General features: G+C 44.3%; 1 protein-coding gene across 1 annotated transcript; it reads left to right on the top strand.

The window, feature by feature from the left end:
• Positions 1-663: 663 nt before the first annotated feature.
• On the top strand, positions 664-25872 carry LOC120060752 (collagen alpha-1(II) chain-like). The gene is made up of 54 exons (XM_039010163.1): positions 664-757; positions 3302-3508; positions 5043-5062; positions 5333-5365; positions 6265-6297; positions 6498-6551; positions 7031-7132; positions 7703-7780; positions 8242-8286; positions 8618-8671; positions 9390-9443; positions 10279-10332; positions 10573-10626; positions 10810-10863; positions 10990-11034; positions 11154-11207; positions 12021-12065; positions 12490-12543; positions 12931-13029; positions 13157-13201; positions 13349-13447; positions 13633-13686; positions 13809-13916; positions 14047-14100; positions 14409-14507; positions 14635-14688; positions 15314-15412; positions 15611-15664; positions 15859-15912; positions 16214-16267; positions 16387-16440; positions 16673-16717; positions 16874-16972; positions 17150-17257; positions 17384-17437; positions 17588-17641; positions 17782-17835; positions 18330-18383; positions 18484-18591; positions 18787-18840; positions 18960-19013; positions 19130-19291; positions 20744-20851; positions 21422-21529; positions 22070-22123; positions 22811-22918; positions 23028-23081; positions 23196-23303; positions 23436-23489; positions 24123-24230; positions 24337-24625; positions 24836-25023; positions 25306-25542; positions 25726-25872. Exons 1-54 carry the CDS (start codon positions 664-666, stop codon positions 25870-25872), a joined length of 4470 nt encoding a protein of 1489 aa, XP_038866091.1.
• Positions 25873-26429: the final 557 nt, after the last annotated feature.

The following is a 26429-nucleotide window of genomic DNA, read 5'->3' as shown; positions in this document are numbered from 1 at the left end:
ACACCCATAGGAGAGTTGGCTATTTTACATGCCAATAAAATGAAACCAATGAATGAGTGTAGGCCTACTCTTATTCAGTGAAGGTCTCAATGCACCTCGCCACCTGCAAATGGTAAAATCATAATTCTGTTGTTGATGACTTTCTTAATAGGTCTAGGCCTACCTCAAATATTCTAATCTCCATATTGTGAAGTTGTCTATCTATATGAGTCTGGCAGGTGAATGGCCAGACACTATTGTAATGGGGGGGTTGAAAGAGAACCAAAAAGTGTGATTTATAGGTAGCCTACCTCATCTCCACATGTCACGAGAGGAAAGGGAAAGAGAGGTCCTTTGGAGAATAGACGCTGAAGGAGTGGAGGGGAGGGAAATGTGGGTCGAGTTTCAGCTCCACTGGGGGTCGGGGGTCGGACTTGTATTTTGGAATATACGAAGATTGGTAGAAGGCAGAGTGGACATAAAACCCCGGTTCTTGCTCTGACGCGGTGGGTGTAAAGTGCCGGCTGGGGCCCCGCGTTGGATTCCACTTCCATTTAGGAAGGTTGACTGCATGGTTCCCTTGTAGTCTCTGGGAACACACATTACACACCACTGAAAGAGAGCTGCGTCTACTCTGTCACATCTTTTTCCTCACCCAAGGTCCTGCATGTCTAATATTTAGACATGTTCAGCTTTGTGGATTCACGGACTGTTCTGCTACTTGTAGCATCCCAAGTTGTTTTACTATCCATTGTCAGATGTCAGGAAGAGGATGACCGTAAGTTGCATCTTTCTGTTGAATTTTCGTTTGGATTCTTCTGATGATCGCATTTTATCAACTAATCTTTTTCTTTCTGTATGTCTGTGGCACTACCTTGGTGTTTAAAGTGTGCCGTTTCTGCTCAATTCTCGCTTCCAAAATGAATAGGCCGAGTGTTGAATGTAAAACTGCTGCGAACATGATATGATATTCAAGATATATCAACATTGGCATTGATGGAGGGGCACATACTCAGAAAAGTATCGGTCATTCGTTGGAGGAATTGCACAATTATGAATTACAATTCTGGCAGATACAATTCAGAGATTAAATGTGATTTATCTGGACTGTTATATTGTCCATGATGTCAAATTAAGAAATTACTATTTAAATAATGGTATTGAATTGAACAGTATATCCTATTTGATATTGACATAGTTAATTACAACATGTTAATTACATTGTAAGTGTTTGCAGATATACAGGGCCTATGCATTGAAATAGTTTTTGGGGGGAACATAGGTGAGGCTATCAAGGCACATCTGTGTGGGATGGAGGACCAGGTGAACAAGTGTGCGTTTGTTTCACTACTGGATATTCACTGTGGATCCCGTCGCTGCACAAGCACTCTCTAGTGCCAGTATTTAACAGCACTAATCTATTTACATCAGACAGACACAGTGGCTCTCTTGAGATGCTTTGGCAGTTCTGTAGCTTTTTAGGCAATTTAGAGAACTTTTACTGTTGTTCAGAGTGGCATTTACCCTCCTGAGAAAACAACATTATCAGTTCTGATTTCAAATGAATAGTTATATTGTTTAAGGTGACTATTTGTTAGAATTGAGCAATTGAAATTGCTTGAGTTTCTGGGTGGTGGCTGAAATACTGTAGATTAAATAGTTCATCATTTAAAGAGACAGGGTCAGACACAACTTGACCCCAGACGAGCAGGCTCAAAGGGTAGCAGGAAGTGAATGGCAGTTGGTCACTTAGTGAGAGAGGAGTAGGTGTTTTATGAACAAACTTTGGAACAGGATACTCTCTGTATGTCGCTAGAGAGATGGGCTATACTACATCATACAATGTGTAATATATAATGTGCTGCTTTATAATCAACATATTCATGGACCTGTGCTACATAGGCTATAATCGTTCAACCATTTAGTACCCCGAATAAGAGAATGTAGCGGCCACATGCTCAGTGTAGTGGTAGTTTAAGCCTTTAGTGATGAATTAGGGATTGTGTGTCCATATATATCTCACCACAACTCAAAGAAAAGTTGTGGAACAACACGTCACCAACCAACCCCACCTTATGTGGGGAAAGCTTAAATGGACTACTCATGTTATATAGTATAGTTTGGTAGCAGGTATGTGATAAGAACCACTTTTACACTAATGCAAGAAAAACAAATAGTTATATTTCGTTATATTTAGCAGGCCAAACCTGAGACCCTATGCATGAAAGCTCCCCATTCTTAATTCTCCAATGTGTCTGAACTGGTGCTTGACACAGCTATGCGATCCAGATGGAGAATTTATGAAGGATTCCCTGTTTACTCAGGGCAGCAGCTTGTCATTGGGCACAGTCTCCCAATGTGAGGGACTCATTCATGCAGGTCCATTGGTCACCAGAGAGTGCAGCAGGCCTACAGGTTAAATATACTCACTCCACTGGGAGAAATACCTACTACTGCCTTTAAATGGCACTGCTAAATGTACTCTTTGTTGGTTGCATTGAAGCTGCTTTCTGCATATGATTACTGTAATCTGAATGGATGTTTCTGGTGCTTTGGCTTCCTTCTAAATTAATAAATCTAGCAGTTTGCGTGCAGGATAAATAAACCTGGGTGAGGCTTCCTGAGCTGTGCTGTTTTATGAAAATAAACCACCGGCTGGTGGTTAGAGCTTGTGAGACTGAGGCCCCCAGGTAAAATCAATGTCCCGAATCAGCACTCACCCAGACCAATGCCTTGACAGATCCTGTCTGCTCATGCTGCCAATCCATGTTGAAGAGTTTTGAGATGAGTCTATTAGGCCTAATACCTGGATATGATGGACATATTGATGCCATACGTTTTTGATTAATTATGCTGATATGCTTCTGTCTTTAATGTGGTGGATAACTCTCCCAAGCTGTGTGTGCAGTCATGTGAGTGAGAGTGTTGTGATGCTGTGTGCTGTGGTGTTGTGATGCTGTGTGCTGTGTGCTGTGGTGTTGTGATGCTGTGGTGTTGTGATGCTGTGTGCTGTGCATGGGGTGTAAATGAGGCCTCATGCTAAGCTGATAACTTGTGTCTCTCTCCCTCCCAACTGCCACCACTCACCTCCACCCTGTCTCTCTATGACCCCCACCCCTCTCCTCCACCATCTTGCACGCAATGCCCATCCTGCTTGCCCTCCAACCTATCCTGCCATTTTTTTTACCCATGCCACCCCTCATGCTCCCTCCCCTCACCTATCTACTATGATCACTGTCGTGCCCTCTTTGCCACCCCACCACCACCCTCCATCCCATCTCTGCCCCATGCCCTCTGTACCACCCCCTGGTGTTGGCCACAGAGGAGCCAGACTCCTGCATCCAGGATGACCATCGTTATAATGATAAGGATGTGTGGAAGCCGGAGCCGGGTCGTATCTGTGTGTGTGACAGCGGGTCAGTGTTGTGTGATGAGATCATCTGCAAGGAGATAAAAGAGTGTGCCAACCCTATCATCCAACCTGGAGAGTGCTGCCCCATCTGCCCTGCGGACGCCAGCGCCCCCACTGGTTGTCATTTATTTATTCACACATTCATAAATAAATTACTGCGCTCTTAACATACCAACACTTTTGAATGGGGAAGTAAATGGCAGTTAAGATGTTAACTGGGGTTAACAGGTCCCCAGTAGCTTATTGTACTGTACATGACTTTGGTGTGCAGACATGAGTCAGGACAGATTTTGTGGCTAGGTATTTACAAGTAGCTAGCTGTGATGTTCCCTATTCAAAAGTGTTACCTTTTTCCCTGCTTGTTTTGGGTTGGAGACTAAACCTGCAACATCCTCTGGATGTTCACTCTCTCTATGGATGTTCACTTTATGAGGAGTTTAATCCCTTAGTCGTGGAATCTGGTTTCCACCAGAAACAACAAGGGTCAATAATGAAAATGAGACACTTCTAAGTTTGCGTTCATTTTAGTGGCGGGTGGCTAAGAAGCCTCAGAACCTATGGGAGGCTGTGTTATCCTGAGCTGCCAATCACTGTCTCATTTTGTCCAATGGAAGCTCCGTTCCCACCACATCAAAGCGATCCTATTGGGTGAAGTAAGACAATGATTGACAACACATGATAGTCCCACCAACTTTGGGGTTCTGAAGTTTAATTTCTTCCATCACTAGTGTGTATACATAACATTTTGACTGCTTTGCCCTTTTTTTGAAGACACATTTTCTATAGCATCATCTTTTTAAACACCTGTCACATATTACTCCTGTCATGTATGGATATGATCCAATTTCCAGTGACACACATGGGAGAGTCATTACTGTACTTCACTTTACCAGACTTGACCCAACCTACTCCCAGGCTCAACACACAATATATAACATTAGCAAAGAGAAGAGATGCAAAGATAGTAAAATATTATAATACTCAATATTATCCTATCAAGATTCTAAGATATGACTATTCTACGTTGAAAGTGAACATATTTGCTCATCAAACAACGCAACTGAACCAAAGCTGCTTTCACATTTCAGTCATTGTCTATGTGTTATGTCTTTCTTTTCTGAAACAATCATGTTCATGCATTTTGAAAGATTTAGAATTGTCTTTAAAAACTAAATTGTAAGTACTTGAGGATATTTATCATCAATCTATCGTAATAACCATGTAGTGTGCCATTTCATAACAGGATGCTTTCCTCCCTAAGGCCATTTATGCTTTGAACTCCATAGGATGTGTCAATGTTCTCAGTTGTAGGCTCCAAAATACGCTATAGAGACAAATAGTTTTGGTATCCACTACACACTGAGGATTTGATCCAAACATCTGTCCCATCCCCTGGCTTTGCTTGCTTCTGCACCATCTCCCTCAACATGGAACTACAGCTTACCCTCCAACACACTCTGGATGGTTCTCAGAGTCTAGGGTTTGGAGTACTGTCTTTGGTTTCTATTGGTTTCCACAGGTGTGGCTTTTAATCTGGGGTTTTCAACCCCTGGAGGTTTGGCCCCTACACACAGCAATCCGGCAGTCTCAGGGTCACCCTTTTTAATGTTGTTTTCTCTCTCTTCCTCATCCCACCCATCTACAACATCAGACGTGGCGATTGGTGCTAAGGTGAGACCATGGGCAACGATGATATGATAGCTATACTGAAAGCTGTTCTGGACAAATCACAATTGAAGGATATTTTCTGTTGTTGGATCAGCAATGTGTTATTTTAGACAATGTATCATATTTCACACTGTATCATATTACGTGATCATCTAAACACTGCATCCACACACTCAGACTAAACAACACTTAGACTTTCATGATGTGAATATGTCTTAATACAGATACGTTTAAATTATGACCACTGACTTTCTTGTTAATGTACTTTATTAGGGCCAGAAGGGGGAACCCGGCGAGATTGCAGATGTAAGTATGCACCCTCAGCTTTACAGTTTAGTCAAATTATTTAGCCGCTATTCTTGACGCAGGGGATCTTTTGATTTGTATTATCTCGCTCTGATTTCTTCTCAGTATCGTTCATGCTTACGATAGCTTATGGGCTGCACTATAGCTCATGCTTACTCAGAAAGACATCAGAAGGTTATTTTGTCCATCAAATCTAAGTGAAGGCACTGAAGGTTCTTTTTAAGTACCCATGCATGCCATTGCCAAGCATTCGCGAACAACTGCATATAAAGCTTTTCAAGATTATGTGACTATGTTACAATAGCCTCACTTAAAACTCACATACATGCAGTAAAGCTATCCAAGTCAGTATCTGGGTTGACTCTCCTCAGCATCTTGGATGAACTGTGGATGGACAGGCAACATTCCATTGAGTGTTACGGATGACCAATTTGCACATTGTTCTTTTTCTTTTTGGGAATAATATGATTCCAAGAAAGCCAAAGCCTCCAGTTGATAAGTGATTAGCTGCAATGCTTAGAACCTGCTGTCTTTTTTAGGGCATTGAATGACAACATGGAAGGAAGCCTACATTCCTCGGAAATAATGGATCCAAACCAATCACCATACATCCATTTAGTAACGTTTTTATTCCCTGGTATGCAAGGATTCTTAGAAAACGAACCCTGACAAGCAGAAGATGTTTTCAGCTAAACTAACTTGTCTGTCAACAGACTTCCTCTATTTTGTGCTGTTTGTCCATGGCCACAGTGTACTGGAATGTTCTTTCCCAGCATCTTAGCTATTCAAATCAGTGCAACCCAACACTGTATCAAAGACATCAAGCCTTTCACAAGACTACTTTTATCCCAACAAGTGTTGATATCTGAGCAAGCTATCCTTTATGTTCCATTGTCCAGGTTGTAGGAGCAAATGGACCAGCAGGCCCTATGGTAAACATACTCTCATATATGTATTTGCTCATTTGTTTTATGAATTATAATGACGATTGTTTGAATATATTCTATGAAATATTATTTGTGTTGTATTTTGCCTTGCAGAATATCTTTCATGAGTTGTAATGTGCATCTTGCCCCAGCACAATATCCTTGATGAAGTACTATTGGTCATCCTAATATGTTTGTTTGCGCAGGGCCCCTCAGGCGAGCAGGGACCTCGTGGATCAGCCGGAGCTAAGGGTGATAAGGTAAGACACAGAATCCCTGTAACTTTTAGGAATCCGTCTGTGGTGTGGACTGAAATCAAGGCTAACCATTCAACATCTGTAGTTGCTGTGAGAGATCACTGCATAGTTTATTATGTATGAGACTTTGAATTTAGCTCCACGATAGTAAGATATATATGCTGCATTATTTTGGAAAACCTCCCCAATATGGAGAAGATTATCCTTTATAATGACTAACAAATTACAATAATATTCAAACAACATAGTGGCATGCATCCCTAAATCACCTCAATATGTTCTCTGCAATTATTCACCATTGGCCAGGCTAGTAATGCAGCAAATTGAAAGGTTAATTGATGCATTACAGTTGATTGACTGGTTGATTGATTGACTGATTTGTTGATTGATTCCGAACAGAATAACATTCAGTCATAATACTGAACATGTTTAGGTATTGAACCCGTTGTTGAATGCGTTTGTCCCTCTCTCATTTTCCCTAGGGAAATGTTGGCCCCAGAGGCAGAGATGGCGAGCCTGGCACCCCCGGGAACCCCGGAACCCCTGGCCCACCCGGACCTAACGGACCTCCAGGCCTTGGCGGGGTAAGTGACATGAGACAAAGGACAGGACAGTAGATCAGTGGGGGAGGACGTCACCGCCACAAAACTCTGTGTCTTTGTCTGTGTGGTGCAGAGAAGCACTCTGCACACCCTGTTGACAGACTGTAGCAGTAGAGCATCGGGAATACTCTAATTGTCAGAAGTGTGTGTGTGTGTGTGTGTGTGTGTGTGTGTGTGTGTGTGTGTGTGTGTGTGTGTGTGTGTGTGTGTGTGTGTGTGTGTGTGTGTGTGTGTGTGTGTGTGTGTGTGTGTGTGTGTGTGTGTGTGTAAGAGACTAAGCTATAAGCCTATGTGCTGTTCTATGTGTTAGTAGAATAAGGATTGAGAAAGAAAGATGGATGACACATTGACTGTGATACAGTAGCTTAGCAATCTCACCATTATTATCCCTCCTGACAACTACTAAGTAAATGTGCCCCCATATTTTTTGTTGCGCCAGAGCAGTGGTGAGGCAGAAATACAGCCTGTGAAAGCTTTGGTAGACACCAGGGGGCAATGAATCTACTGTAGATGCTGTCAATTCAGTTACAATGTCCCCTTACCTTTCTGCAGAACTTTGCTGCTCAGATGGCTGGTGGATTCGACGAGAAAGCTGGAGGTGCACAGATGGGAGTGATGCAAGGACCTATGGTAAGGGGACAGGAGATGTTACTGTACATGAACTTAACAGAATCCAGAGGGGTTAAAAATACTTCAAAATGAATTAATGAAACACATAAAATCATAGTTTTAAGCTAAATAGATAGGTAGGTATATGGTGAATGTAGGGTGGTAGTAGCATGCTGTATTACAGACTTGAAGCTAGACTGCCACCTTGTGGTGAAAATGAACCACTGTATGCTATCCGCCAACCCCATTAACATGTACTGTATTTATTTTCCTTCTTTGTTCTCATACCACCATACAACTACAGGCTGAGAACTAACTAATTGTGCAACATCATAAGACACATAGACCATGTTATTTGGATACAATGGCTTGCCTGACAATTCAAAGGGTTTTGTCTTAAGACATGACTAATTATCAAATATCCCAACAGTTTTTGAGCTATAAATTGTTATAAATATTATGCATTTCCTCTTCCTCTGTAGGGCCCTATGGGTCCCCGTGGTCCACCTGGCCCTTCTGGAGCCCCTGTAAGTATACACACCTTCATTACTGCGGGCTGGACACCTCTCTAAGCCTTACTAATGACCACAACAGAAGGAGAATGTTGTGTAATTGCTACTGTAATTTAATAGCTAACAGCTACTGACATTGTGTTAGATGTCTATGTACATACGACTCAGTGCTGTAGAATAGTACTTGACCCTTTAGCCTTCGGTATTGGATGGTTAAGACACTCTTTTATGGCTTATCTGTATCCTAATATGCGGTATGGATCCGTATTGTGGACACCCTAAGCCAATAGTAATATGCAGACTATCAGGATGTCTTTGACTAAATGTTCCTTCTAATCAATTCCAGGGCCCACAAGGTTTCCAAGGTAACCCCGGAGAGACTGGAGAGCCAGGCCCAGCTGTGAGTATCCAAAACTATCCCAGGGTGCACCGCAAATCTCGGTGTCACGATAACAACGTAGACCTTGGCAGCAACACCGGCGCATTCTAGTATTAGCTATCTAGGGAGTAGTTTTCCATTGTTCGCTATATGATTGCATACTTACCACATAAAACAGAGAAATTAGGGTTTATAGTGAAAGTGTCTAATAAACCCACTCAGATGGGCAATATAATTAATACATTCTCATCCTCAGCACTGATAGTTGTTTTATGCATTTTGTTTCTATAAAAAGACCTTATGCAACACAGTTTGACCTATAATCCCTGACCTGTAGAAGTGGATGGAATGTCTGCCTATGTGAGGATCACATGGACCTCCATCCCCCCACAGAGTTCAAGTGAAAATCACCAACATCATTACCCTTCATTAAAATGAAACCACTAGCAACAGGAAAATGCCACCATCCTCTACATGCTGTGAATGTCAGATAAAAATAGACAGGGTTTCCTTTTTAACATAACTGCCTGCTACATAACAATTTCATTAGAGTTGGCAATGAGACTTCGAAGACAAGGTTGAAGGCACTGAAGTTATGATGTAAATGTGGAATGGCGTTGTTTCATTTTAGTTAACTGTGGGAAGGTAGCTTCTTATACTAGTTTGTTCTTAGTCACAACAATTAAGCCTACAACCTCCATCCTAAACAATAACAACCACCTCTCTCTCCTTATAACAGGGCCCACTGGGACCACACGGACCACCCGGACCTTCTGGCAAACCAGGAAGTGATGTAAGTATTGTCATCTTCATCAACAAAACCAGACCCATGGCTCAGGTCTGAGTTCTGTTGTCAAAGCCATGCTCAAGTAGAGCACAAGCACACACCATGTTATTGGCAAAAGGCTTCACTATCACATGTAGAGCTCTAAATATGCTGCGTTACTTAAATTGTGTTATGTACATAGAGCGCATTAACAAAGTTCTTACCACCTGCCCAAACTATCATTCACCTATTGACTTGCCATACTCCAGTAGCCTAAGTGACAGTCTGTTTCTACTCCAGTAGCCTGAGTGACAGTCTGTTTCTGCTCCAGTAGCCTGAGTGACAGTCTGTTTCTACTCCAGTAGCCTGAGTGACAGTCTGTTTCTGCTCTCTTGCCAACTTCTTATGATATTGTCATACTTGACAATGAGAATGGAGTAGGCAAAAGGACAAACAGATCTGGGACCAGGCCATACTCCAGTGCCCCTTGTTCCATCATGAAGAGTGGACCTTGTTTTTCCCCCACTGTTTAAAACCACAAGCATAATTCTCTTTGACACAGTATCACGAAGCAGTCCACAAAGCACCACACTTGCCTACCATTGTCCCCCATTGAATATCTATAGTGCAAATAATCTTCAGCTCTATGTCCACAATCTGCAGTCTCATATTTACCTCCCCCCACCCCCCCATCATGTACACAAATATGTCCACCAGGGGGCCATCTCTTCCTGAGCTGAATTCATCTGCTTGAAATATAAAATGTGAAAAATTCTCTTGGACATTTATTATTCAGTTGATACACTCCTGATAATCATACCTATAATCATAATCAATCATTACTCCCTCTCTTTATTTCTAGGGTGAGGCTGGCAAACCTGGAAAGGCTGGTGAGCGTGGACCTGCAGGACCTCAGGTAAACGGAGAGACATAGAGGATAGTCCCAAAAAGTATACAAAACCGTGTCCAAAACATTAGAGCACATTGCCATGGATCATCGCTCTCTAGTTTTTTATCATCAATTGCCTTTGATACATCTTAATATTTCCTGATCAATTAAATTCAATTAAACATTCAATATCTTAAGATATAAGTTACTTTAACAGATGAATCCCACACAGAATCCTTTATTATCTAATTTATCTCTTTATTTCAGGGAGCTCGTGGATTCCCCGGAACTCCTGGTCTTCCTGGAATCAAAGGACACAGGGTGGGTGTTTCATCATGCTTAATTTATAATCACAACTCCATCAGAAAGGATATTATGATGTTACACGTTCAACATGATTAGCAAGACAATAGATGAGCTAATTAGTGTTAATTGATCAGTCTAATGAGACGGATGTAGATTAAGTGTCTCTCTATGTCTGTCTGTCTGCCTGTCTGTGTGTAGGGTCACCCTGGTCTGGATGGAGCTAAGGGAGAAGGCGGTGCTGCTGGAGCCAAAGTAAGACTGCCAACTAGATCTTCAACTCATCAAATCTTTCCATTTCTATTCCTGTGTCTGACTATCTGACTGACTGTCTGATTAGCAGTCTGATTGGCTGACAGACTGACTGTGTCGTCTCTATAGGGTGAGGGTGGTGCTCCCGGAGAGAACGGCGCGCCTGGACCAATGGTAAGAGAGCAGTACACCTGTGCATTACCTGAATAATATGAGTTAAAAGCTCTTATCACCTACTGTTTTGCTTAACGTGACCAAGCTAAGTGTTCATCTTGTGTCTCTGTCTCCTGTAGGGACCACGTGGTCTGCCTGGCGAGAGAGGCCGTCCCGGACCTTCTGGAACTGCTGTGAGTTAACACAGACATGTGCCTTTAACGCTCTCTGATATAAATGCACTCTTGAATAATACATGAACTCAACAATTCAAGTAATTACACACCAAATGATCCAAAGCCCTGAATGATATGCCTAATATTTTTGAGGATTCATGTCCCCAATCCCAATCAGACCCAGTGATATTCTGTACAATAGCCTACCAGACAATCCCAATCAGACCCAGTGATATTCTGTACACTAGCCTACCAGACAATCCTAACCAGACCCAGTGATATTCTGTACACTAGCCTACCAGACAATCCTAACCAGACCCAGTGATATTCTGTACACTAACCTACCAGACAATCCTAACCAGACCCAGTGATATTCTGTACACTAGCCTACCAGACAATCCTAACCAGACCCAGTGATATTCTGTACACTAGCCTACCAGACAATCCTAACCAGACCCAGTGATATTCTGTACACTAGCCTACCAGACAATCCTAACCAGACCCAGTGATATTCTGTACACTAGCCTACCAGACAATCCTAACCAGACCCAGTGATATTCTGTACACTAGCCTACCAGACAATCCTAACCAGACCCAGTGATATTCTGTACACTAGCCTACCAGACAATCCCACCCCAGTGTTTAGGACTTTCTCTTTGGTTAATGTGGACACCTGATGAAGACCTACTCAATATGTGCTGTGTAGCAAATCAATTAGTCACAATTACAATTATGTTTAGGTAAACCTGCTCAATGGTGTAAATGTGTCCATCGATAAACACCCAGAGTACTGTACCATCATAATGTCTCCCATGTCTGCTCTCTCCTCAGGGTGCCCGAGGTAATGATGGCTTGCCTGGCCCTGCTGGTCCTCCCGTACGTATTGCACTCTTCGTGTTGCTTCCTCACTGTCTCAAAGACATATAGCTTTCATTATTATTGTACAAAAGTGGTTTCAAACCAGGGGGACTAGGGCCCCTGGGGGTAGTTGACCTATCCACAGGGGGTACTTGAGAAGACTCATACTTCAGGGGTACTCCGGGCAAAGCAACATTTAGTTGGTGGTACAGTAGCCGAAAAAGGTTGGGAACCACTGCTGTACAAGATACCATCAATGCAATGCAGAAATCAATTATGCACTTCATGTATTACAACACAATCACAATTGTACACATTTTCAAATACTTTTGAATAGATTTAGAATTGCTTGACTGTTTCTTCCAGTCAATGTTGTATTTTTGTGCAATAATAGCAAAATCAGGAATTAGTACGTTTATTAACTGACCTCTGATCCCTACAGGGCCCTGTTGGGCCTGCTGGAGCACCCGGTTTCCCTGGATCCCCAGGAGCCAAGGTTTGTACTAATTGCCATTATGTTTCTATCATGCATCATGTCAGTCATAACCTGATTGAACCCAATGGAAGCCTATTGATGTGAGAAACGGTGTGTCTGATGAATTCCCAATCATCAGGTGAGACACTTAATTTCACTTCAACACTAGTGAACAGCTCTAATAAGATGATCAATAATGATAAGCTGCAATGAGATGAGATTCTCAGAGTCACTCTACCTCAAGGACACATTGAACAGTCACTGTAGATCTGTCGATCACATCTCTGGGAGACAATGAGCTCCAATCACCATACCATTTGACTTCATCACTGAGTACAGTTTGAATAAGAGTTGCACAGAGAAGCAACAGCAGTCCTAATGGTCCTCTGAATCTCCTCCATCCTACAGGGAGAAGCTGGCCCCACTGGTGCACGTGGAACTGAGGGCGCACAGGGACCCCGTGGGGAGGCTGGTACACCCGGATCTCCTGGACCCGCTGGTGCCTCTGTACGTAACATCCAGGCAATCTGTGATAGAGTCTGAAGTGCATTATCTCACACTGATCATCTCTCATCAATTAACTGATGCATTATTTTCATCTCTTCACCCTGTCTCTGCTCCTCTGTTCCTTTAGGGCAACCCTGGTACTGATGGTATCCCTGGAGCTAAAGGATCTGCTGTAAGCATATTCTTACACTATATGGGTTTAGAATGTACCCTCTACACTCTTTATATACTCAGCATGAAATAAACACTGCTCTTAGTTCATTATCAGTCTACTGCTCAGTCAGTAATATTCAATTACTTTATCTCTCTCTTTCTGTAGGGCGCTTCTGGAATTGCTGGTGCACCTGGTTTCCCCGGGCCCCGTGGCCCCCCCGGACCTCAGGGAGCAACAGGACCTCTTGGACCCAAGGGACAGTCTGTAAGTCCCCTATATTCACCCCAAAACCTGGACACGCCAATTATATGTTGGTGGTGCTGTAGGTTGGTTTACATTGGTTAGTCTTGGAGGGTGTATAGGGAGGTGGGGTCATGACAGATAATGTGCTGTGGACAACATTGCTCCTATTTCAGATGTTTTTGACTTTGCACCTGTTTATGTTGTAGGGAGACCCCGGTATTCCTGGCTTCAAAGGAGAGGCTGGTCCCAAGGGAGAGCTTGTGAGTTCTGTTTTGGTGGAACATATATCATTCATATCAAATCTGCACTTTTTCATTCTACTGAGATGGACCTGGAAGTATGTTTGAAATGAATCTGCTATCTTCTTGGTCACCCCCTGTAGGGCCCTATAGGTCCCCAAGGTGCCCCTGGCCCCGCTGGCGAGGAGGGCAAGAGAGGAGCAAGAGGAGAGCCCGGTGCTGCTGGACCACTTGGACCTCCTGGCGAGAGAGTAAGGATTTGAACCATCACAGATCTCACCACAGATTTCTTTCTTCTGAGTCATTGGGTCATATCAGTTCTTCCCATATCCTATTCCTCATCAATGAAATCTTCTCTCTTCTCTCTGTCCTTGTTTCTAGGGAGCTCCCGGTAACCGTGGTTTCCCAGGTCAGGATGGTCTTGCTGGTTCTAAGGTGGGTCTTGACACTTTTAAAGTTCCCAATGCCCCATCTCACCTGATATCCAGGAATGGACAGAAGTAGTTGCAAAATCACAATAATAAAAAATTCTACTTAATGAGTCCCTAACTGTAAGATGTTGTTGTAGACGGCTGAGTAGTTTCAAAACAACCAAACCTGTTATATTGTACTGCTGGTATCCTGTTGTAGCAGCTATGATTGGCTATTGTATTAATCACAGTTTATAAACAATGTCATTTAAGCTTGAGTGATAAATGCATAAAACACTAATACCTCTCTTTCTCTCCACTCTTCCTCCACAGGGAGCCCCTGGTGACCGTGGTGTTCCCGGTGTGGGTGGGCCTAAGGGAGGCACTGGTGACCCCGGCCGCACAGGAGAGCCTGGTCTTCCTGGAGCCAGAGTGAGTAGTAGTACCCCAGGTCCCCACCACTGCCATCATCACAACCAGCCAGAACAAGAGCTGTGGCTCAGCATGTCAGCCTTCATGTATTGGGTTGACACTCTCTCATTGTGTGTGATGCTCACAGGGTCTCACTGGTCGCCCTGGAGATGCTGGTCCTCAAGGCAAAGTTGGTCCTGGTGTAAGTATGCCTCTTTTCCCGTCTAGACCCCATACTGTATTCCACTCAAACATTTTGCCATACAATTAACTAAGATTTGGTGCAGTAATACAGAGTTTTCCTTTCTAAACCCATGAGATGTATAAGATGTACAAGATCTCACTAGAGAGGCCACCCGAGTGGCGCAGCGGTCTAAGGCACTGCATCGCAGTGGTAGAGGCGTCACTACAGACCCGGATTCGATCCCGGGCTGTATCACAACCGTCTGTGATCGGGAGTCCCATTGTCCCAGAATCGACCGGGTTAGGGGAGGGTTTGGCCGGGGGGGCTTTACTTGGCTCATTGCGCTCTAGCAACTCCTTGTGGCGGGCCGGGTGCCTGCAGGCTGACCTCGGTCGTCAGGTGAACGGTTTCCTCCGACAGATTGGTGCTGCTGGCTTCCGGGTTAAGCAGGCGGTGTTAAGCGCGGTTAGGAGGGTCATGTTTCGGAGGATGCATCACTCGACCTTCGCTTCCTGAGCCCGTTGGGGAGTTGCAGCGATGAGACAAAATCGAAATTTGGGAGAAAAAGGGGGTAAAATACAAAACAAACGAGATCTCGAGTGATGTTGACTTGCTCCTCTCTTCTCTGTGTGTGGTACTGTAGGGTGCTGCTGGTGAGGACGGTCGCCCCGGCCCACCTGGTCCTCAGGGAGCCCGTGGCCAGCCTGGTGTGATGGGATTCCCCGGACCAAAGGGAGCCAATGTAAGTGTTACAGGGGTTTCTAATAATGTTTTGATACCCAGAGGGAAGAAATTGCCTGTAGATTTGCCTCCAGCACCAGATACAGACAGTATCTGACAGTACAGGCAAATAACTATGTAAACGCCCCCTTTAATTCCCCTTGCACTTGATGTCCATGCTTCTTCTCTGTGACTGACCAGTGTATTTTTCTTTCAACAGGGTGAGCCTGGCAAGGCAGGAGAGAAGGGTCTTGTGGGTCGGCAAGGTCTGATAGTAAGTAGATGAACCTTTTAGAGATGACCTTCCTGTATCCCTTGGTCTTAGCGAAGTTGAGTTAACATCTGTGCAATTTTGGTGTTTAACCCCCACAAAGTTTCAAGAAATAAAACAGTGGAGGATCTGACACCGATCCTTTCCTTTGCTGTGGTGGTTCATGAAGAACTGATACATTTTCTCTCTCTGAACAGGGTCTGGCTGGTAAAGATGGTGAGACTGGCGCTGCTGGACCTCTCGGCCCTCCTGTAAGTGCTCAACCTCTGACAGACATATTGTAAAATACAACAAAGCAATATAAAGTATTTTAGACAGTTCTTAAGGAGACATCTATATTAGACATGACAACTGCACCCCATAGTAATATAATACATTTATTTGGTGCACCCATAACATAAGTGTAGCCATAGTATCTGTAATAGCTAGCATCTCTCTTTGAGCATGAGAATGCAATGGCATTCCCAAACGTACACACAGCTCCACAGGGTGCTAATGCTGTGTCAATCACTTGATCACCTTTTTTGATCATCTGAGGTGCTTCCATCCTAGGGACCTGCTGGAGAGAGAGGAGAGCAAGGAGCTGCTGGACCTTCAGGCTTCCAGGTGAGTTCACCTTACTTTTCTGGATCGGCTAGAACATAAATGATTCCATTCGGAATAACTTGATGTCCATTTTTTATGATGTCATAGGAAGTCACTGACTGTCTTGTGTTGTTGTGCAGGGTCTGCCCGGACCTGCCGGCCCCCCAGGAGAGGGAGGCAAGCCTGGTGATGCGGTGAGTGTCCACACTGCCACAGCAACACACCAGGCCTGTCCAGGTCCCTGATTGATTGAACACATTAGGAACATCTAACCATGTTACTCACGTCACATTTGTTATCACACACCTCAGCACTTTATCCTGATCAAGTTATACTAGCAAACACAAGCACATGCTGTATTCTAAAAGGTATTATTTATCTACTGTAAAAATATGCAGCTACAATGTCTCTCTCCTCTCTCTGTAGGGTGTTCCTGGAGAGGCTGGTGCTGCTGGTGCTACTGGACCCAGAGTGAGTTTTCATTTCCACAATAAGTCTGATATAGATGTTTTTCTCTCTTACTGCCATAATCATCTACATAGCCACCGCCATCTACTTGTCAAACCTTTACGTCTGTAGTCCTCCCTGTTTCTGCCTCTCACTTCCTGTATCTCTGTTCCCTTATAGGGCGAGCGTGGTTTCCCTGGTGAGAGAGGCGGTGCTGGAACTCAGGGTCTGCAGGGACCTCGTGGACTTCCTGGAACTCCCGGAAGTGATGGACCGAAGGTTAAGAGCCACTCCCTTCAGCCAACCTCATCTTCAATAAGAGTTTCTGCTTTTATTGGGCACTTGGAGAACTTCTGAGTCCCTATAGTCTGGCAATCACAAAGCCACTACTGAAGAAAGAAACATCAGAAAGTGTGATCAGCCAACTTCTAAATCCATGTTCCTCCTCTCTGACAGGGAGCCATTGGCCCAGCTGGTGGTGCTGGAGCTCAGGGACCCCCAGGTCTGCAGGGTATGCCAGGAGAGAGGGGAGCTGGTGGAATCTCCGGCGCCAAGGGTGACAGAGTGAGTAACAACCCTAAAGAATATACTCTAATCATAGTCGTAGAAAACTAGACGGTGGATTGCAAGGTTATATCATGATGTCTGCTAGATACATACTAAGATGCCATGGTTTTCTGTGTCTTACAGGGTGACAATGGAGAGAAAGGACCTGAGGGAGCTTCTGGAAAAGATGGTTCTAGAGTGAGTACTCAGCAGAAACAGGGAACATAGCCACACTCTCCTGTGCCAACTCTGTCAGCATATTAAAATACAATGATCCAATGACCCCAAGTGAGGTCGATAATAACTCCATCTCTCTCCTCTCCATCTTTCTTATCTCCTCCCCCTCAGGGTTTGACTGGTCCCATTGGTCCTCCTGGCCCAGCTGGTCCCAACGGCATAAAGGTGAGAATTACCATAATAATGACAAAATTCACCTGTTATTAGGTGTATGGTCTAATATTTTTTTGACAGATGATTGTAATGTAAAAATGTACTGTATGTGTACAGTATGGGTTTGTCATTCCTCTCTCCTTCCCTCTCAGGGTGAGGGTGGACCTTCTGGCCCAACTGGTGCTGCTGGTGCCCGTGGTGCTCCTGTAAGTTGTATCTCTCTGCCTCCAGTTTCATATTGTCAGTTTTTAGATTTGTATTAAATCAATCATGTTGTCAACATGCCCAGGTTTGAAATGTACAAAGTGCAAACTACCTTCACTACAGTACAGAAAGAAACTAGAGAACCACACCCTGCCATGAAACAATGTAGAGCTCTAACAATGTAGAGCTCTACAGATCAGAATATTTAGTCACCAGACATTTTGATCTGAAGATACTGTTCATATTGATTCAAAGACCACTCACTATCCAAGTTTCCCAGCATATACAGTTATGAATGGTAAAATAATTTCCAAGTACACCATCTTGAATCCCTCAGAATTAATTTCATCCCAAAATGGTTAACTTCTTGAGTATATTGTAGCCTCCTTCACATTAAATCACTGCACCTGCAACTTGATGGACAGGGACACATACATGTACAGTTAGAATGTCTTCCTCTGTGGCACCTGTTTTGAGCCCTTCTCTCTTCCTGTAGGGTGACCGTGGTGAGGGTGGTCCTCCCGGGCCTGCTGGCTTCGCTGGGCCACCTGTGAGTAGAACCACATTAAGCACATCAGTTTCAATGTAAACAATAATCTAATCCATATAAAATGTTGGATCTTTATTGACCTGCATCTTCCATCCTCCAGGGTGCAGATGGTCAGCCTGGAGCCAAGGGAGAGTTAGGCGAGGCTGGACAGAAGGGAGATGGTGGTGCCCATGGACCTCAAGGACCCTCTGGGGCCCCTGGACCTGTGGTAGGTACCCCTCAAAATGAACTTTGAGATATAAAATAGCTGTATGTCCCAGAGACAGATGTCTTATTGCCCAAGACATTACCATTCTATAATCTATAAGAAATGGAGAGTATTTGAGAACACATATGATGCACTTCTTGTTTCTTTGTTCTTGTTTCTTTGTCTAATTGTGTTTCTGGTTGCTTTTTATACCAGGGTCCCACTGGTGTTTCTGGACCTAAAGGAGCTCGTGGTGCCCAGGGGGCTTCTGTAAGTCAACAGTTTCAATGATAAGAGATTATTACCCAATAGTAAGTGACAATATAAAATGCTATGTTCTGTAATTGCTTTTACTGAAATATTGCGTTGTCCCTCTCTCATGTTGGTAGGGTGCTACTGGTTTCCCTGGTGCTGCTGGAAGAGTTGGTTCTCCCGGGCCTAACGTGAGTATCACATCATCACAAGTATCCATAGACAATAGAAAGTCACCTTTTCATTCAGATTACCTGTGTATATCTGTGTGATTGAAATATGTTGCATCTCTGTTTCCCTCTCTCAGGGTAACCCTGGTGCTGCTGGCCCCGCTGGTTCTGCTGGTAAAGATGGTCCTAAGGGAGTTCGTGGTGACTCTGGAACCCCAGGAAGACAGGGAGACGCTGGGCTGCGTGGAGCTGCTGGAGCCCCTGGCGAGAAGGGAGATGCTGGAGAGGATGGTCTCCCTGTGAGTCTTCCCTCTCCACTCTTATATGATATCTCATGGAGGAAACGCCACCCAGCCTTTTACCCCTTGTAGGCTTAGTAACACCAACTCAGCCACCTTGATTGTCTATCACTTAATTTCAATGTGCTAGAGCTGGAGTTGTGAAGTCAATGAGCTAGAGCTGGAGTTGTGAAGTCAATGAGCTAGAGCTGGAGTTGTGAAGCCAATGAGCTAGAACTGGAGTTGTGAAGTCAATGAGCTAGAGTTGTGAAGTCAATGAGCTAGAGCTGGAGTTGTGAAGTCAATGAGCTAGAACTGGAGTTGTGAAGTCAATGAGCTAGAGTTGTGAAGTCAATGAGCTAGAACTGGAGTTGTGAAGTCAATGAGCTAGAACTAGAGTTGTGAAGTCAATGAGCTAGAGTTGTGAAGTCAATGAGTTAGAACTGGAGTTGTGAAGTCAATGAGCTAGAGCTGTGAAGTCAATGAGCTAGAACTGGAGTTGTGAAGTCAATGAGCTAGAGCTGGAGTTGTGAAGTCAATGAGCTAGAACTAGAGTTGTGAAGTCAATGAGCTAGAGTTGTGAAGTCAATGAGCTAGAACTGGAGTTGTGAAGTCAATGAGCTAGAGCTGGAGATGTGAAGTCAATGAGCTAGAACTGGAGTTGTGAAGTCAATGAGCTAGAGTTGTGAAGTCAATGAGCTAGAGCTGGAGTTGTGAAGTCAATGAGCTAGAACTGGAGTTGTGAAGTCAATGAGCTAGAACTGGAGTTGTGAAATCAATGAGCTAGAACTGGAGTTGTGAAGTCAATGAGCTAGAGCTGGAGTTGTGAAGTCAATGATCTAGAGCTGGAGTTGTGAAGTCAATGAGCTGGAGTTGTGAAGTCAATGAGCTAGAGCTGGAGTTGTGAAGTCAATGAGCTGGAGTTGTGAAGTTAATGAGCTAGAGTTGTGAAGTCAATGAGCTAGAACTGGAGTTGTGAAGTCAATGAGCTAGAGCTGGAGTTGTGAAGTCAATGAGCTGGAGTTGTGAAGTCAATGAGCTAGAGCTAGAGTTGTGAAGTCAATGAGCTAGAGCTGGAGTTGTGAAGTCAATGAGCTAGAACTGGAGTTGTGAAGTCAATGAGCTAGAGCTGGAGTTGTGAAGTCAATGAGCTAGAACTGGAGTTGTGAAGTCAATGAGCTAGAGCTGGAGTTGTGAAGTCAATGAGCTCGAGCTGGAGTTGTGAAGTCAATGAGCTGGAGTTGTGAAGTCAATGAGCTAGAGCTGGAGTTGTGAAGTCAATGAGCTGGAGTTGTGAAGTCAATGAGCTAGAGTTGTGAAGTCAATGAGCTAGAACTGGAGTTGTGAAGTCAATGAGCTAGAGCTGGAGTTGTGAAGTCAATGAGCTAGAACTGGAGTTGTGAAGTCAATGAGCTAGAGCTGGAGTTGTGAAGTCAATGTATTAAACTGACCTATCGTCTTCTCTATCTCTAGGGTCCTGATGGTCCTTCAGGTCCCCAGGGTCTGGCTGGGTCACGTGGTATTGTTGGTCTGCCTGGGCAGCGTGGAGAGAGGGGCTTCCCTGGCCTTCCTGGTCCTTCTGTGAGTATCTCAGCCCTGATAGTACTACCACACTTGCAGTAGGCTATGAACTTGAAAGCCAGGTCATTGTTATGGAACCATTGCTCTTACTGGTCCAGTTGTATGTTAAGCTCTTTTTAAATCCAGGTTCATATAACTCCCACTAGTCCTGCACCATTGAGTGGTAACTAAGCAACATGTTTACCAGAATATCATATCTACGATGCCTGGAGTGATCGACTGTTATATCATGGAGTCCTGATATCCACATACGTTCAATATGACAGATCTACATCCAGACTTCTTTCTCCTTAAAACTGTCACAAAGAAGTCAATCACTCAGTGACTAATTGGCTGTAACGGGGATGTATTCAGAACTTTCATTTCCATCATACTACATCCTACAACAGACTTTCTATTGGGGTTTTGCTGCTTTTTCCCACATAGGGGCTTTTAGCCAGTTGCTGAAGTCCTACTTTGCATGCAAATCAATAGTTAAGTCCATTAACCCATTGACTAGTCAAATGTTACGTCCTTGTGGTTATAGTGATGACGTCTGACACTTATTCGCTGATGTTCTGTGTGTCCCAGGGAGAGCCCGGTAAGCAGGGAGCTCCTGGTGCTGGTGGTGATCGTGGACCCCCTGGGCCTGTGGGGCCTCCTGGACTGTCTGGACCTTCTGGCGAGCCCGGAAGAGAGGTCAGAACTAAACCACGACAACACAAGCCACAACAACAATATAAACCACAACAACAACAAATATAGGCCACTGTAGCTGCACGCAGCAATTACTGGGATAAAGGCCATAGCTACACTATAGGCCCACCAGCTGGCCAATATAATTACACCTCTGGGTTGAGCTACTGCAAGAATCATGGGAACGACAACAGCAACATAAACAACAACAACATAAAAATACATCAATAATCACCAGAACAACAACAGCAACTTTCCAAAACAAGAACACCCCTCCCTCCACATACACATACAATTACCACAAAACAAAAATGTAAATAATGACCGCAACAGTAACAATAACAACCAAAACAAACAATGACACAACAGAAAACAAAAAAACACAACCATAGTCAATCGCAAACGCCAACAGCAACCACAGCCATCTGTATTTCTACAGCACCATTAACCCATGGATCCCAAACATGTTGCTTTGGCAGCTACTTCACGACTGGAAGCCAATACATTTCATGTATTGATTAAATCTCTGTCTCTACCTCACAGGGCAACGCTGGATCTGATGGGCCCCCTGGTAGAGATGGATCCACCGGAGTCAAGGTGAGACACTCCAAATCAAATTGTATTTTATTCTATAAAATGTTATTTGTCACATGCACCGAATACAACAGGTATAGACTACAACTGCTGTATTCGGTGCATGAGACAAATAAAACACTGTGTAGTAGACCTTGGAGTGAAATCCAGCAAAGTGCGAACATTCCCAGAACATTAGCTAAGATTCCCATTAAGTTCTAGTCAGGGTTTATCTAACATTAGGATGATAATCACAAAAACGTTCAAATAATGTTTTTGATAACAAAATGTTTTTGATTTTTTATGTTTTAAATGAAATATTCTAACATTCACAAAAATGTTGTGCATAACATCTGTAACAACCACCACAGAACATTCTCCAAACGTTCTCATTAGATTTCCAGGTAATGTAACAACACAATGTGCCAGTGAAGAATGAAATGTGTTCTGGGAACGTTCTTGCAACATCAGGAAAATGTTTTATACAAACATCGTATAATCATCAGCACAACTGGACCGTTTTTGTGTTATGAGACTATTTTCCGCATCCTAACAAATCTTTCAGGAACTTTCACAGAACCAATTTTGGTTTGCTGAAATGCTTACTTACCTGCATTATACACCAATCAAACCAATCAGTCCAATTGATGGATAAGATATCAAATGTTCTTGAAATGTCCTTATATCCAATGATCTTCTCTCCACCTGTAGGGTGAGCGTGGTAACACTGGTCCTGCAGGTGCACCTGGTGCCCCTGGCGCTCCCGGTGCCCCCGGCCCTGTTGGCCCTCTGGGCAAGCAGGGAGACAGAGGAGAGGGAGTGAGTACCCCTACAAAACTACACACAATATGAATGAGAGAAATGTTGGTGTTTTGTAATTGATAGTACTTGTTGTTAGCCTGTCTAAGAACCTCACTCTTGTTTTTAGGGTGCTCAAGGACCTGCCGGACCCGCTGGACCAGCTGGCGCTAGAGGAATGGCTGTGAGTGTGAATGTTGTGAAACACACATACCATTCTCTAATAAACTATACCTACTGTAGCTGTACCTGCATTGGCACACTGCGTTGATTGACACTCTCTGCCTCTCTACATCAGGGACCCCAAGGACCCCGTGGAGACAAGGGAGAGGCTGGCGAGACAGGAGAGAGGGGACAGAAGGGACACCGTGGCTTCACCGGTCTGCAGGGTCTTCCCGGACCTCCAGTAAGTCACCCAAATCCTCTGGCTACACTGCACCAGTTATTATACCTCTCTATCTGCATAGAACTAGAATGCCGGACTTTCAATGTGGAATAAGTTCTGTTCCCTGACTTCCTGTCGTCATTATCTTAACAGGGCTCCGCTGGAGACCAGGGAGCTGCTGGACCTGCCGGACCTAGTGGTGCTAAGGTGAGTCCAGACGAAAGAGAAGAAGAGGTGGAGAAAAGGACAGAACACTTCTCTAATCCCTCCAGACTCTGATGAGACAAATAGAGACTACTCCTATACAGTAGTTATCCCATGCTATGATAATGAGGGGCATAGGCTAGTCATAATCCACCAACACCAATTATAATCTAGTTATAATCCTCCAACACCATGATAAAGTGGAGGACGGAAATAGCCACTGTGTTTTTTAATTAGCCTATTCTATGATAACAAGGAAGGCTAATGCTTTTGTGATTACAACATGCTATGGAATGAAGAATGGAAGACAGATGGGAGAGGTTACTACTTTTAAAATAATCCATTCAAACGAATTACATGATAAAGAGGAGGAAAGGGCTGGCCACTACAACATGAACCATTTTTACCCAAAGTGAGATAAATGCTAAATTTGTAATGTCCGATAAGCAGGTTGTTCTTGAATTAAAGAGAGAGTACTCTCACACATAATCAACAACAATTGGACAAAAACATTATATCAGGTAAAAGTTTAAAACAATGTGAAACCAAACACTAAAGGGAGACTTACATGTATTCATACTATGCTAGCATCCATATGTATGAGCCATGACTGACCCACCCTATCCATCTCCTCAGGGACCCCCTGGCCCAGTCGGCCCCGCTGGTAAGGATGGATCTAACGGTCAGCCTGGACCCCTCGGACCCCCTGGACCTCGTGGTCGTTCTGGAGAAACTGGCCCTGCTGTGAGTAACGCTTGTCAACCTTAGACTTACCTGAATATACTATATATACTGTACATGTGGCAGCAAAAGTCAAAGTCTTCATATTTTATCTCCTCTCCTCCTTCAGGGTCCACCTGGTAACCCCGGACCCCCTGGTCCTCCTGGTCCTCCCGGCCCTGGCATCGACATGTCTGCCTTTGCTGGCCTGTCTCAGCCTGAGAAGTCTCCGGATCCCCTGAGGTACATGAGAGCTGATGAGGCGTCCAGCTCCCTGAGGCAGCACGACGTGGAGGTGGACTCCACACTCAAGTCCCTCAACAACCAGATCGAGAACCTGCGCAGCCCTGATGGTAGCCAGAAGAACCCTGCCCGCACCTGCAGAGACCTCAAACTGTGCCACCCAGAGTGGAAAAGCGGTGAGTGGGGGAACGGGCAGAGGAGAGGGAGAAGATAGAGGGAATGGAAAGAAAAGAGAGAAATGGATTTATGGAATTTTGTTTTTTATTCATCAAGGAAGATTCCCCAAAAATATACCGTGTAGAAAGGAAAGAACACGTGTATAACATGATCAGTCCAAACAGTGCTAGGGTTTGAACAATTTTTCCTCTGCTCCTCTCGTTCTTCAGGTGACTACTGGGTGGATCCTAACATTGGTAGCACAGCTGATGCCATCAAGGTCTTCTGCAACATGGAGACTGGCGAGACCTGTGTGTACCCCAGCATAGCCAACGTGCCTCAAAAGAACTGGTGGACAAGCAAGAGCAAGGACCGCAAACACGTCTGGTTCGGAGAGACCATGAATGGAGGATTCCACGTGAGTCTCTTTTTTCTATGAATAATAATGTCACTGGCACCTTTGAGTGAAACATAGCTACTCCTTTAGTAGACCTTCATTTCAAGGGTTATCCTGATCATCAGTCAAACCCTTCCTCAGTGTTTCCTTTTCTGAATTAAACCTATATTTCAGCCTCGCAGATAATTGATAGACATCACAAAATCCTACCATCCATAAACCTATGACCTCCATATGACCTCCATGTTTGCGACTGCACTCGTCCTTACCATGTCACACTTAACCCTCCCTCTCCCTGTATAGTTCAGCTACGCTGAGGATGGTACCAACGCTGCCAGTATCCAGCTGACCTTCCTGAGGCTGCTGTCCACAGAAGCATCTCAGAACCTCACTTACCATTGCAAGAACAGCGTGGCCTACATGGACGCATCCACCGGCAACCTGAAGAAGGGTCTGCTGCTCCAGGGCTCCAACGACGTGGAGATCAGAGCTGAGGGAAACAGCCGCTTCACCTACAGCGTTGTGGAGGATGGCTGCAAGGTGAGAGGGATAGGCACTGTCAAGTTAGGTCAGGGAAAGGATGGACATAGTTAAGTAGGACCATGGGGGAAGGCACAGTGCAGTCACAGTAAAAAAAAAAAATGTTTTTAATCCGTTATTGTAGTCTATGGGAATATATAGTGGGTTACTGTGCTTCAACACGTCTCTGTTGTCGTCCCACAGAAACACACAGGCCAGTGGGGAAAGACTGTCTTCGAGTACAAAACACAGAAGACCTCCCGTCTGCCCATCGTGGACATTGCTCCCATGGACATTGGAGGAGCGGACCAGGAGTTTGGTGTGGATGTGGGCGCAGTCTGCTTCTTGTAAAGTGAAATAAACACAACGGGAAAAAACTAAAACATGAAGAAATAACTCAACTATGAAACAACACACACACACTCTACAAAAAAGACTAACTTTAAAAAAAAAAAAGGAAACTTTTTCTCTGGCAAAGTGCTCTCCAAGTTGCATGGATGTTAGCACTGAAGGGCACCGGCGTTCCAGCATTCCCTGTCAACCCACTTCCTGAGATCCAGTCATGTTTCCCATGGCCCACAGTTGACGGGAATGAGCCAGGAGGAAGAGGGACCAAGCCAAGAGACGAGTGATGAAGAAACAGAAACATGACTCGATGTCACTTATTTATTGTCTAAACCTTACATGGGCAGAGGTGAGGTACAGTAGGACTGGGGAGCTTCACCATAAGAGCAACACAAGCCCATTCTACCACAGAAGACCTTGAACCTCCCACTTCTCCTCCCCGACCTAGCTACAAATATGCCATTTTGAATCAATGTAGACCAAAACATATTTTCAGTTATTATAAACAAGTCCAAGTGCTCCAAATGTTTTTTACCATCAAGACGAGGAGCGAAACTTTTACT

Source organism: Salvelinus namaycush, chromosome 16 (assembly GCF_016432855.1).
Source record: "Salvelinus namaycush isolate Seneca chromosome 16, SaNama_1.0, whole genome shotgun sequence".
NCBI classification, from domain to species: domain Eukaryota; kingdom Metazoa; phylum Chordata; class Actinopteri; order Salmoniformes; family Salmonidae; genus Salvelinus; species Salvelinus namaycush.
Note: the sequence above shows the minus strand (reverse complement) of the source record. Positions and strands in the feature narration are given on the sequence as shown.